The sequence below is a fragment of the Enhydra lutris genome, unplaced genomic scaffold, assembly GCF_002288905.1.
Source record: "Enhydra lutris kenyoni isolate GAN:26980312 unplaced genomic scaffold, ASM228890v2 scaffoldscaffold26, whole genome shotgun sequence".
NCBI lineage: Eukaryota > Metazoa > Chordata > Mammalia > Carnivora > Mustelidae > Enhydra > Enhydra lutris.
In genome coordinates this window covers 9,726,660-9,741,483 of record NW_019154110.1, presented here as the reverse complement: position 1 = coordinate 9,741,483, position 14,824 = coordinate 9,726,660, and the positions used below count along the sequence as shown (strand labels likewise).

The 14,824-nt window shown below is 38.0% G+C and overlaps 1 protein-coding gene across 1 annotated transcript in view; it reads right to left on the bottom strand.

Moving 5' to 3' along the window:
• The window catches only part of LOC111151305 (TATA-box binding protein associated factor 15), a 28,763-nt gene extending 14,692 nt beyond the window's left edge, over window positions 1-14,071 (bottom strand). The window contains exons 1-7 of the mRNA XM_022509198.1: window positions 13,960-14,071; window positions 7,326-7,365; window positions 5,909-5,960; window positions 5,738-5,822; window positions 5,552-5,654; window positions 1,698-1,891; window positions 625-745 (exon numbers count right to left, since the gene is read on the bottom strand). Of these exons, the coding sequence (XP_022364906.1) occupies window positions 625-745; window positions 1,698-1,891; window positions 5,552-5,654; window positions 5,738-5,822; window positions 5,909-5,960; window positions 7,326-7,365; window positions 13,960-13,966 (602 nt within the window). The 5' untranslated portion in view covers window positions 13,967-14,071. The remainder of the gene's footprint in view (window positions 1-624; window positions 746-1,697; window positions 1,892-5,551; window positions 5,655-5,737; window positions 5,823-5,908; window positions 5,961-7,325; window positions 7,366-13,959) is intronic.
• Between the last annotated feature and the right edge of the window lie 753 nt (window positions 14,072-14,824).

Genomic DNA, 14,824 nt, shown 5'->3' with positions numbered 1-14,824 from the left:
AAGCTGAATTAAAAAGTCATCTTTTCCATAGCTTAGTCTGAATAAAATATGCAATGACAGGGGATATTGCACTAATTATTTCAATAATTATTTACTTAAGAAAGAAGACAAAAGTAGTTTACATAAAATCTTTCTCATTTGCCAACCCCACCTTTATATACTCTGCTATGGCCTCCTAATATTGTCCCTTCCCAAGGGGATTCAAGATTAAGGAATAGCCTCTCTGCACTCCAATCTAAAATTAACTTACCTTTTATGTTTTATATATAATATACTTGGATTCTCAGAGTCATCTTTTAAAGGAGTTTAGACTCTATAGCTCTGGCAGGAAAAACATAGTTAAGTGGTTTAATCACAACCATAAAAGGGGAATTTTCTCCACTGGTGTTTAATATACACCACAAAAACTAACTGCTAACATAGCCTATTCTGAGGTAATTAACCGACATCTTAAGACTGAAAAGAAATTTTGAATTTCTGCCTCTTTCTCTATAACATAATCTACGTAAGCCTCTTAACTAAATCAGATGCTGGAATCAAACCAGCTAAGTAAAACAACAAATTTTTTTTAAAATAAAAAAAGAGAGAGAGAAGAAATGTAGGCACCTATACCTAAATACTTACCTTGATCCTGTCATAGGACCTCTTCCATCCTTGTCATATCCCCCACGCCCTCTACCTCCTCCCTGTGACCCGCCATATCCTCTATTATCTTCTCCATACCTACTCACATCACGACGGTCATCTACAAAAAAAAATAATAGATATGTGAATAAATATTATCATTTCTGATAAACGCTTCCTGTAACATAAACTTAGTATGTTTGAGAATTATATGTGTCAAATTCCATTGTTATAGTCAGACAGCAAAATGGTGACATGGATATCACCAGCTGATGTGATGGTGATGAAGAAGTTTGAGATACCAGTACAATATTAGGTACGTAATCTTAATAATTAGATGAAAAGCATAACCCTAATCTACAATTTCTTCACCCCCAAAATTTCTTTTCTATTTCTTCACCTCAAAAATACTTAAATGTAAATCAAACATGGACAAGAAGTAACTGCATTTTCAAACTGGACATATTCAGTGATTATATTCACTGAAGATATTCAGTGAATGAGCTTCCACATTTACTCATTCACTTATTCATTCATTCAATTATTCAACAAATATTTATTAAGCACTTACTATGAACCAGGACCTATACTAAGCAATGAGGGTATAAATGAGTAAAACAAGACTTGTGCCCTTGAAGCATTCACGTCCATGGCACAAACCAATTCCTAAGTATCAGTAGTATATTCTAAGCGCTGTAAGACAACAAGTAAAAGAATGGCTGGTCCTTCTTAGATGAGGTGAGAAAGCTAATACAGGATCATAATTTCCCTAAATCAAGTATACCACCACTATCAAAATAAGTGGTAGCAACAGCATTATCAAATGATCAGTTAAGTGACACAACAAAGAAATTCATGTCATCAGTCATCAAAAAGCCACATGACCATTTGGGAGTCTAAGAAGTTCAGAAATAGAAATCTAATAAACTAGCTTTGATGGCCATAAGAGAGAAGCATGTATATTCAAAGTCACTCTAAATTTTTACAGCTGAAATCCTATGTAGGTCTTTTAATCCAAAATTCAATATACTTCTATGAGAGGAAAATAGAAAAAATAGGTCAATATACCATACCTTGTGTGTGGTGGCTGTAATTCTCCCTTTGTGAATGGTAGGACTGCTGATTTTGATTATAGGAATCATGCTGCTGACCATAATTTGACTGATCATCATATGAACCTTGATGTTGATCATAGCCTGACTGATGGTCATACGAATCTTGTTGACCATAGTCTGAGTGGTCATATGAAGGCGCTCTTCCACCTTGGCTAAACAGAAATCAAGAATTTGAAATTTTATAGAAGGATTAGGTTTCACTGTAGTAAACTGACTAAGACTGAAAGGCCAGACCAGGTAGACCCCGACCACATTTAATACTTCTTTCTTTTCTCTTTTCTTTCTCTTTTTAAGATTTATTTATTTGCGGGGCGCCTGGGTGGCTCAGTGGGTTATGCCTCTGCCTTCGGCTCAGGTCATGATCCCAGGGTTCTGGGATTGAGCCCCGCATCAGGCTCTCTGCTCAGCAGGGAGCCTGCCTCCCCCTCTCTCTCTGCCTTCCTCTCTGCCTACGTGTGATCTCTGTCTGTCAAATAAATAAATGAAATCTTAAAAAAAAAAGAAAAGAAAATACAAGTTAAAAAAAAATTTATTTATTTACTAGAGGGAGAGAAAGAAGAGAGAGAAGAGAGAGGGAAGGGGCAGAGGGAGAGAGAATCTCAAGCAGACTCCCCCAGTGAGCACAGAGCCCAACACAGGACTCAATCTCATGACCCTGAGATTATGACCTGAGCCAAAATCAAGAGTCGGACACTTAATTGACTGAGCCACCCAGACGGCCCTCATATCACTTCGTAGTACAAATCATTTAGTTATTTTATCTACAAAATCTCCTTATGAACAATGGAGTGACTTTCAAATAATTCACTAGAACTGAAGAGGTGCCACATTTTAAGAAAAACCACATGCGTCTTTGAGAACATTAGTGAAACAAAATATCACTATGGCTTTTACCATCTCCTTGAATTTAAAAAAATTAAAAGTGCCACAAAATAGAGTAATATGTCTCATTCTTTAACAAATATACCACAACCAGTGCTGAGTCTTTTTTTTTTTTTTTTTTTTTTTTTTTAAGGATTTATTTATTTGAGAGAGAGGGTGAACGAGCTGGCGGAGAGGAAGGAGGAGAAGCAGACTGCCCCTGAGCAGGCAGCCCAATGCAGGGCTCGTTCCCAGGACCCTGGGATCATGACTTGAGCCAAAGGCAGATGTGTAACCAACTGAGCCACCCAGGCACCGCAAGTGCTGAGTCCTTTTAATAGTTACATTAAAAGGCTCTCTATCACTTAATTTTAACACTGTTATCTCGTAATATTTTGGGTACCATTTTCTTATAATTATCTTTGGAACCTATAGTACATTCTTCTAAGTATCTTCAAAGATAAATTTCAGAAAACAGTAATAAGGGGCTCCTGGCTGGCTTACTCGGTGGAGCGTGAGACTTTGATCGCAAGAGTTGTGGGTCTGAGCCCCACACTGGGGGTAGAGATTACTTAAAAAACAATCTTACCCAAAAAAAAGTAACAATACTAAATCGGACTTTTATTTTTATTTTAAGATTTTATTTATTTGACAGACAGAGATCACAAGTAGGCAGACAGGCAGGCGGAGAGAGGAGGAAGCAGGTTCCATGCTGAGCAGAGAGCCCAACGTGAGGCTCGATCCCAGGACCCTGGGATCACGACCTGAGCTGAAGGCAGAAGCTTTAACCCACTGAGCCACCCAGGCGCCCCTGTGATGGCATTTCTTATCTGAAACTAGTCTACCAAAAAATGAGATTGTTTTATTATCTCTGGCAATTCAAGAAGAAATTTCTAAGCAATAGGACTATTAATTACATGTTCTCAGAATGGGAATGTTGAAAGAACATTTAATTGGATTTGAGTTCTAATGTTTACTTTTTTAAAAAGGGAACAAAAAGTCTCATAACTCAATAGTGACATCTTATTCTGCATCAGGTGACCAGAGCAATGTAATAAAGATCAGTATGTTCCCCCAACATGAGTATTTTGATGTGAGAGACATGTTGATGTCTCACATCAACAGTCAGAACCTTAGTGCTTCACTTTAAAATTGTCAAAGAGAGGGAAAAAAAAAAAAACTAGGGGCACCTGGGTGGCTCAGTCGATTAAGCATCTCAGGGTCATGGGATGGAGCCCCTGTTGCGGGCTCCATGCTCAGTGGGGAGTCTGCTTGAGATTCTCTCTCCCTCTTTCTGCCCCTCTCCCCCTCTTTCTGCCCCTCTCCCCACTTGCACACACGCACATGCATTCTGTCTCTCAAATAAGTAAATTTTTACAAATTTTAAAAATAATAAAAAATTAAATTAAAAAAGTAAAATGGCTGTCAAACCAAATCTAACACTTTTCTTTTGCATGTATACCTCATTGATACCTGCATTTATATTTATTTTATATTTTTATATTTGTGTTTATTATTATATTTATATTTATACCTGCTTTATACCTTATTCCTCCAAAAATGAATCCTTATAAAAGGATTCTTCTTACTTTAAAACTAACCAACAGGGCTTGGGGCACCTGGGTGGCTCAGTGGGTTAAAGCCTCTGCCTTTGGCTCAGGTCATGATCCCAGAGTCCTGGGATGCAGCCCTGCATCGGGCTCTCTGCTCAGTGGGGAGCCTGCTTCCTCCTCTCTCTCTGCCTGCCTCTGCCTACTTGATATCTCAGTCTCAAATAAATAAAATCTTAAAAAAAAAAAAAAAACCTAACCAACAGGGCTTGAAGAATTCATCTTTCTGATGTAACGTGCTTTCTGAAAATTATTCTCTACATGTGTACTCACTTTTTCAAAACAGTCTCACATCTATAAGACTGACAATGTGACCTTACAAATCTTTCCCCAGTGCTTTTATTTAACTGAATTTCACTTAGAATATTTTTTTTCACTATAGAGAGAATACTTGTTGGGATCTCAGTTTTTGCCTGATTTTTTAGCTATGTAACTTAACAGGCTACAGAATCTTAATTTCTCTTTACCTCAACAAACTGGGGATAATTACTGACACTCATAATGGCTAAGGATCAATTAGAGAATGCAAAAGTATTTCACAAAATGTAAAGCGCAATTTTAAAAAATTAAGTTGCTATTACTAAAATTAGTAACAAGAACAAGCTCCTCAAATCTGAAACTTTAAAAAAAAACTATAAAACCAAACAAAAATTTAAGAAAAAAAAAAAGGCAAGCTATAAAACCCATGAACTTCTTGGTAAATATTCACCCACCCATGTTAACAAGACAAATTTAGAGTATCTGAAATGTGTGGATAGGTTTTGGCACTCTTTAAGTATTTTTGTCCCCGAAAAGGTAATATATTAAAATGGCTAAAAAATAAAATGGAAATAAAAGAAAGCACTAAAAGTCTCTCCCAGTTTCTTATTTAATCTCACATATAAAGCAAAGGTCCAAATTTTTTTTTAACATTTAAATCATGTGCTTTAGGGCACCTGGGTAGCTCAGTCGGTTAAACATCTGTCTTCAGCTCAGGTCATGATCCCAGGGTCCTGGGATCAAGTACCAAATTATGCTCCCTACTCAGCAGGGAGTCTACTTCTTCCTCTGCCCCTCCCACTGCTCATGCTAGCTCACTTGCTCTCTCTCTCCCAAATAAATAAAATCTTTAAAAATAATGTGTATTCATAAACAGCTAAATAGCAATATTACAAATAACACATAGGAATCAAATGACAATGCAGACAATTTCCATATTCTTCTTAACAAAGAACTGTGAAATTCATACTTCAAAACTTTTCTGGAAAAAAAAAAAAAAGTAAAGCTAGTTTGATGGTGAAGTCTATTTAATATCCAAAGTGTTATTTCCACTACCCAACACAGTATTATTGCTTTCCTTACCCTCCTGATGATTCCGTGTTTTGCTGTCCCTGGTTATTATAAGGCTGCTGGCCATATGAGCTCTGCTTTTGATTCTCATAACCACTGTAGGATTGTGAATAACCTAAAGATTGAATGGATATACCATTTAGTAAATGCTCTGATTTTTTAATTTCTAAAATAGCAAATTTAACAAACCAGTCCAACCTGATTGGCTTTGTCCATAGCCGGAGTAGCTGCCATAATTCTGTCCATATGAGGAATCAGTAGTTTGTCCATAGCCAGAATAGCTCTGAAATTTAGGTAAATACAAGTTTCATCACCTACTTAAGATAAAAATAATTATTTACAAAAAGCACAATTTATATTTTAACCTACTTGTGGTGCTTGTCCATAAGCTTGGTTCCCTTGATTTCCATAGGAAGAATAACTGTAAAAGAAAAATGTAGTTCTTGAAAGAGATGTGTTAGAATTTAAAAGCTTAAAAAAAAAAAAAAAAAAAAAAAACCATCTTCAGTTTCAACTTTCAACTCCGCACAAGCCTCTCTTCTGAAAAACTGCCGATCTGCCTGTCTCTTAGAGTCTAAATTGAAAGGTGAAGACCAAAGACTATTAAGACATAAATGAATCACTCCCAGACTCTTGAATACTAAGCAAGCACCAAAAGTTTAGCTTTGACAGTCTCACACAAATACAATTTCAACAGAACCAGAAAATCTCAAGGGAATTATACTCAGGTGTGGAGAGTGACTACATGGAACTAAAACCCATGATTTTTAAAAATCCAAGACAGAAAATTAACTGTTTAAGTCAGCACTTTAATCAAATTAGCTGTTTGACAGATTAATTTCTTCCTACCATCTGCCTTAAATCTGCCTTTAATATATTGTACCCCCCGTAACACAGCACAGCCTGGCATATAGTTTGTCGACTGAATAAAGGTAACTTCCTCAGATCTGAACTTTCATTTGATAGCATGCAAATTCTAACAAGTCAGAAACAAACTTCTGAATATATGCCCCCCAAAATACTTGAAAAGAAAACCTTTTTATTATTCTAAAGCTATCAAGTGCTAACAGAATTTAACTTTATAAAACATATTTCACTGAATAAACATTTGCTTGTTGCCTATTGTGAAGTTAGCACTACACTGTAAGAATAGAAAAGTCAAACCAGTTTTGTATTCATGAAGCTTAAAATCTGAAGACAGAAGATACCAGAGATGCTATTCTGTATATCTCACACTGAGCTCCAAAATATTTATAGTGTAAGTTGAAGGCTGTGTTTCTGGCACTTACGAGAACCCTATTGTATGTATAGTCACGTAAAATCAGACTTTTCTTTTTATCGTAAGCATGGTAAGGAGTCTTTTGAAAATGCTAAACATTTCTATTATAGTGCTTAAAGAAAATTTGCTCTGAAAAAAAAATCGCATATTATATACAAGCAAAAACTGAAATGCTTTCTCTAAGAACCTGTTATATCGTTCAATTGTCTAAATCCTTTTAATAGTTTCATCTTACAAATTTCTTAAAGAAAGTATGCTTTAAAATACCTATGAGATTTGTTTTAATCTCTAGGGAGCATCTGTATTTACTGATTCAAGCAGACTTTTTAAAAAAAGGAAAAAATGTTTCAGTACATATGTACACAGGCCTTTCCCCCTTGACAAGCTAATATTTAACTCTAAAAAATCCACATACCAAATCTCAAAAGGAACACTTGACTAAATTCATCTTTTTTTCCCCTCAGTTCTACTCTTACATGGTGTTAGTAAAACGTACGTATACTTTACCTTTGCTGCTCACCCCCAGACTGACCGTAAGTTCCAGAATCTAAAACACATAAAAAGAATTTTAAATCTTATTTAAAATTATGATTCCCTCAAAAGCTGACTTTAGCTTTTACAGATGAAATCTGGTAAGAAAATGTAATAAAACTACCTACAGAAAGAAAACTAGTTAAAATTACTGTGTAAGGATTTGCCTACAGTAACTACGTCTTTGAAAAACAACTAATCTATAAATAGCTCCTAATGGTCACAAGAACCAAGTAAACCAGTATAAAACAATCAATGAAAAATCCATCCTTTTAACAAGAACTCAAGTTATCTTTATACACAAAAAGGCATCTACTGAAACTAATCGAGACTAAAAAGGGGGAAAGACACACACTCGGACAAGATAAATCCCCAGGATTACACTGACTTGTAAATCCTTACCAGCCCAACATACACATCATTTCCCTGTACTGGACTGCTCTGGCTGTCGGCAGCGACAACTAGATTGCTGAAGATTTTGGTAAAAGCAGTTAAGTTAGTTGTTAATCTCCAACTTTACTAAGGATTCAGGGACTTGGCCAATCGGTATACCAACTCAGCAATACCTACTTCCAGTTTCCTTTTTGGCAATAAAAACTACAAAGGAAGGCACGAATTAAATAATGTAAAAAAAAAAACTTTCTCTGAATTATGAGCTTTTATCGGTACCTCAAAACATCAGTTGTATCAAAAACTTTTAAAGAGGCCCTATCCTTTGGGTTTTTGGAGTCAAATGAATGACCTAAGTTTATTAGTGATGAATACGAGCAATTTATATGAAATGTTCTTTCAAACTGCAAAAAATAACTCCATCTGAAACTGCTGTCCACTAATCCCAATCTCATCCAACATGAAACAAAATCATTTGCTGTCAAACAATTCTTCTGAAAACCCACCAGAAATCAAATCAGTGACATCTGCATTCAATTCACATAAAGCTACAATATGAAAACACTGCCATTGCCAGTATAAGTAGATGACATGAGCTTCACCACTTTTTTGCAGCAGAGATCTACAATCAGACTAAACAAGATTTTTTAAAATCCTTAATCGTAAGAATATTGATTAAAATCCTAACTACTTCTATGAATGTGAAGAACATAAGGCTGAAACGAAGAAAAAATTGTATCACCACCACACCCATGATAAAATGACCATAGATTTATCACTAATAACCAAATATGAAAAGCACATAGAATCTCACTGGACCATAAACAAATTAGACACAACTACCAAATGAGAAAGAAAATTCGCTTCAACTAAATCAGAAACTGAAAAGGATTATGAAGTGTGGGGGGGCATGTATGAGTAAAACTTAAGGTACCCTGGTGATAAATGAAGCTTGAGCTTCAATTATACTCCAAGGCATGGATTGGGGGGGGGTTCTCCCACTGAGGATGGAGTTCAAGACCTGTTTATTTCCCTTTCACTCAAAATTATATAAGTATACAGCATATAGGTCATGTGACCCTGGCTCAAATCTAAGTATGAGAGTCCATAATTTAACCCAGTCACTTTGGTCCTCTGAAATTTTAAATCTGACTTCCTTCATTGGCTGACTTTAAAACTGTAGAAGATATACTGACCAGTTAGTATGGCCCTTATATTCATTAGAGAAGTTGAGTTTGTAAATGTTATTTATGGCATTTCAAACTACTGCTAATTAGGAGTACTCGACACTTGAGCCTTGTGTCTGAATCCATGATTTAGAAATGTTTTCATTTCCAAGTGTATAGGGTTTTGATTCTGCTGTTTTCTAACTATATTCCATTGCAGCCAGAAAAGGTATTTTCTCTATTATTCCTGGTACTCACTAGGATTTGCTGTTTCTCGCTTTTCCCCTTGGTAAGTATTCTACTTGCACAAATGTCCCTTATGAGCTTGAAAAGAACTACATATTCCCTAAATGTTGAGTGAACTCTCTAACTCTAGATGATACTTGTTGGTTATACCATTCATACTCTTAACATTTGGTCTGCCCCATCTATTAATTACACAGAAAGATATGCTTAAAAAAAAACTCCATTTGACCAGGCTTGTCATTTATATTTTGTTGGTTTCTATATTCTGAGGCTATATTGTTAGGCACATAAAAGTACAGGTTTAGGGACGCCTGGGTGGCTCAGTTGGTTAAGCAGCTGCCTTCGGCTCAGGTCATGATCCCAGTGTCTTGGGATCGAGTCCCACATCAGGCTCCTTGCTCATCAGGGAGCCTGCTTCTCCCTCTGCCTCTGCCTGCCATTCTGCCTGCCTGTGCTCGCTCGCTCTCCCTCTCTCTCTCTCTGACAAATAAATAAATAAAATCTTTAAAAAAAAAAAAAAGTACAGGTTTATATATATCCGTGATGAATCCTCTTTTAACATTATATCATGATTAAAAAGGTCCAAACTTTATTTTGACTAGTAACATAACAAAACAATCTTCCTTTTGGTTGTTGATTGTCTGGTTTATCTTTTTCTATCTCGGTACTTCCAACATCTCTTAATCTTATGTTTTAGGTATAACATTTCTGAACAATTTTTTTCCCAATATGAAACTCTTTGAATTGGCATTTTCTTATTTCTACTACTACTTTTCATTTATTCCTATGCGCTTTATTAGATTTCTCTACTTACTAGGATTTTCTTTTTCCTTTTAACTCCTTTCCTGCCTCCTACTAGATTTTCTTTACTCTTTTCCCATATTGCCTTAGAAGTTAAACATTCAATTTTTCTTCTTTTTGCTTCCCTTTTAACTTCCAAATGTAATCACTTTAATCTTCAATGTTCCATACTATTAATAATATCTGCCTTTTATTTACTGTGTTTGCTCCTTCTACTGTTTTTTTGCATTCTACTTCTCCTTTCTGGATTTACTTTATTTTAGTTCTTTTGGCAAAGGCCTGAAAGTGGTACTCTTAGTCTTTAGACTAAGGATCATTTCATTATTTTTTCAACTTCTTAGAACTTTTAAGTCTACCAAACTTAACCGTTTCCTATTTTCTTCTGGTAGGTAATTGGGATTTCATAACCTACAGTTTCACATCAATGTATCTAGGTATGAATTGATTTTTATGTCTCATGTTTCAAACTACTGCTTTTTGACCCAAAATATTTACCAATTTTGGAAAAATCTCAACTGTAATATTGAGCCCATTTTCTTAGGAGACATTACATACATACTATAAGTATGATAGGACTTCTCCATCTGTTTCTAAACCTTATTTTTCATCTCCTTCTGAACTGAACTGTGAGTAACTGTATCTGTCTTCCACTTCACTAATTATTTCTTCTGCTAAGTCTGCAATTCAACTTAACCACTGTTTCTATTTCATACTAGGTTCTTTTTAAAGCTATATGGTCTTTCTTCATTAACATCTTGGGTCTTAGGGTTGATTCCTTCCTTTAGGTTTTTAGTAATGTCGAACTTACTTGCTTTCAGATTAACTATTAGGGTTCTAACCCCATTTGCCATAAATTCTCATTTTGGTGAACTGTTTCCTCAAGTTCTACAATTTTTTAACGTGAACCTACCTTTTGCAAGGCTTATTTTTTTCTAGAAGATTCCTGTGACCTAGTCTGTGAAATTTCCCCCCAGAAAAGATTTTTCATTTCTACCAGGAGCCCCAAGGTTATTACAGGCGCAGAACCAATTTTTATGTTAATTTCTTGGCTTACGTTTTCCTGGACTCTCCATTAACTAGCCCAAATGTACACCCAAATTGTATGAAGCATAGTTCCCAGGTTACAAATTCTCAGGACAGAACTTTTTTACTCAGGACCCAAGCTTCCTTGTTATCTGTTATGCTGATACAAAGGATTTTTCCTAGTTCACTCTTTCACTGAAGACAATCTTTTAAACATCTAGATTTTATGTAAGGTCTCAGTTCCCATTATCTGGCTCTAATAGTCTCAAGGCTTCATTTCCTTGGGTACTTGGGTAATAAAACCCAAGTTTCAGAGCACCTGGGTGGCTCAGTCAGTTAAGTGTGTGCCTTCAGCCCAGGGCCTTGATCCTGGAGTCCTGGGAACAAGACCCGTCAGGTTCCCTACTCAGCAGAGGGCCTGTTTCTCCCTCTCCCTTCCTCCTTGTGCTCACTCTCTCAAATAAAATCTTAAAAAACAAACAAAAACCCCAAGTCTCTAAATGATGAGACCTACATCCACCTCTTCAGGGCAACTGTCAAGCTAGCTCTATGCTGGCTTCTACTTCATTTCTGGCAGTTAGGTCTTCCCTTCCCTCTTTTTTAAATAAATTCTTGCATTTCTGATGTTTGTAGATGGAAGATTTGAATTTATTTTGGACTGCCATACTGCCAAAATGAGAACTACCTTAAGTTTAATTTTTGTATGTATAACTGATATTAGATTTGATTCTAACTTGAAGGTGTCAGATAATTCACATTTGTAAACAACGTATGAATGAGTTTGACTTACAATATTTATAATTTTTACTTATTTATTGACTATGTAAGCACTTTTATTTTATTAGGTTTGTAAGTCTGCTGTCAGGCATCTGGAGTGGTTGAGTTTGGAATGTTTAAGCATTTAACTAAAGTTAATGCAATTAGCTGTTTACGGGGAGTTTACTGTTACATTTATTAACTGAAACATTCACCAAAAAAAAAAAAAGTCAAAAGCATAATACTTATTTTTACATAAGTCAAAATATTTGTATACATATTTTACAAAATGTATAAACACTATATAACACTAAGCAGAACTTAAAGATTCTCGCTTTAATGGACATAAAATTTAGAAACAATCAAATAAGGTCCTTTTCACATGTGAAAGCCAATCTTGATATTTAAAAAACTTAATTTACAAAGTGACAAATTAGTGTCTTGGTACTTCAAAGATCAGTACTAATGGATAAATGAGCTCACACACTAATATGACAGCTGAAAATCCTGGATTTTACAAATGGTAACCTCTAAAATTTAATCTTCCATAAAAGCTATGCAGTCCTATTAAAAACAGCCATTGTTTTACACCAATAAAGATGTTAAAAATCAACACATGCCAATAGTTTTTAATGTCCATTGAAACGGTAAATTTCCCCATAAGGGTAGGAGACTCTTTTCATTTTTTTTTTTTTTTTTAAACCATGGATGGGTAACACATCTCTTAAGGATAAACTTCTACATACTTCTGTGGAGCTTTACCAGACTTCATTCCAAATTATGTACCTGGTAAAAGATGTACCAATGTCTACTTGGAATAAGAAACTTTTTTTTTTCTTGGAGCAAGGATTAAATATTTAAAGAGAGAAATCCTGTGCAATTAAAAGCCTCTTTCATCAGGTAGGTGCCCTGTCCTACAAAAACTCAATATTCAGACTTAATATTAAGGTTAATCTAAGGAATATTAGTTATTCTCCTGTCCAGCCAGTCCTGTTAATTTGGCCTCATCTCAGCCTGCTACTTGCTTTTTGTCACAGATTTCCATCCTTCCACAAGACTGGATGGGGGGTGGGGGCGGGGGGTTGTTGTTTGCGGTTTGTTTTTTTTTTTAATACCAACAGGTCCTCCCTTTAAAAATGTAGAAGACTGTGCCAGGCATCCCTTTGATCCCCATCATATGGCTTCAAGGAAATGTTCTGCTTTTCCACATGAAATGTGATCTCTCATGATGTTTTCTAGCAAGTGGATAGCTGGGTCTTTGCAGCCTGGAAGGTACCCACAACAGACAGGACCTTGTGTGTTAGCTAGGACTGCTAAATCTAGGAAGCATTCGTGTTCCAGACTTTATGTTCGGGTTTATTAGCAGGACCTAAACTGACCTAAAGAGATCGATGCCTTTTTTTTTTTTTTTAACTCTTCCACACCGGGGGGGAGGGGGGTTGTCTACCACTTTAAATGTTTCGTGTAAGATTGCCTTTCCTTTGGCCTGTATGCTTTAAGGTAAATGACTCATGTACCTACAGGACTCTATCCAGACCAGAAAAGGCTCACTTGCAGGGCTCTTATAGGAGATAAATAACTGGAGAAGGGAGAAAAATAAGAGGAGGGTGAGGAGAAAGCTGAATTACATGCTAACACCCCCACTCGAATCCGGGTGGTTACGGTAGAGGGAATGACGGTAAGTAGGATTTTGTGCAAGGCAACGTCCTTTGAAAGGGCTCCCAGAGCGTCAAGACCCCCACCTGATGAATGGGTGAGTCAGGAAGGCCCAGCTCCACTTCACAGATGGGGAAACTGAGGTACGAGGCGGCGAGATGACTGGCCCGAGGCCTCGCTGAAAGATCTGAGGCGGAGCGGAGAACCAGAAGCACCGATTCTCTCAGGCGGATGCTCTAATCACGGGCTTCCCCCCGCCCCCGTGATGGCGTAATCGGCCTCCGCCCCCCCCAACTCACACACCCTCCCCGGGAGCCGCACGTCTCCTCAGGTTCCAAGGACAGGGTCAAAAGGGGGGGCCCGAAGCGCTCCCGCGGAGATTTGCAGTCGGAGAGCGTTGGGAGCGTGCGTCCCTTCAGTCCAACATGGCGGCGGCCACGGCCGCCCCCCCACCCCAAGCCTCCCTCAGGGCCGGAGGCTCTCCCTCAGGGCCCTCCGGTGGGCGGGAAAACGGCCCAACCCCGCCAGGCCCCTTCTCGTCGCTGCCGCTGCTCACTGAAGAAGTCACCTACCCGACATGACTAACGGCCGCAGCGCGGAGCCCCCAGAGCCCGCCGACAACAAGGAATACGAGAGCCAGGCGGCGCGGCGGCCGAAGCTGTACTGAACGCGGCGCGGCAGGCTGAGCCCGACTGCGGGGCCTCCGCAGCCAATCAGAGGACAGTGGACGGTACCACCATGCCAGCGCGCGAGGGGTGGTTCTGTACGAATACCGGCCTCTGAACCCTGAGGTCTTCAGAAACCCTCTCTGTTCTCCCCCCCGCGGGCGGTACCATTATTGAGAGGGAATCGAGAGGAGAAAGTACCAATGCAGCCATTAGCATGGGGGAGGAGGCTGAGCCTACTTTTTCCGTCCCAATTAGAGCCCTGTTTCTGACTTTTATAGCATCTGACAGAATTCGAGGTTAGGAAGCGAAAGAGGGGAGGGGTTATAAACACAGACTATTTGGTTAGAAAAGGCCTTTCTTCCCGTGAAATTTCGAGTGGTATGCCCTAGTTCGCTCAGCTTTGGTTGCAGACAGCTGGAGCCACCTGGGGGCGTTGGGTGTCGGCGAGCTCGGGGACGAAAGTCGTGATCGCCTCCCGGTCTAACTACCTTGTCAAGTAAAACATAGACTACAAGGTGATACTGAAACAAACGTCTGCATTAAAACGAAACCACACGCAAACCCGGCCTTGAGAATATAGTGGGTGGGAGGTCGAGCTTTAGATTTCAGTGCTGTTGTAATGGCCAACTCTAATTATCAGGCACCTTACATCATCTCATTTAATTCTCACAACACAATGATGAAATAAATATTATCCCGACGTTACGGGCGTGATTATTCACTTGCCCTAGGTCGCACAGCTAGTACATGGCCAACGTGGAATTCGAAT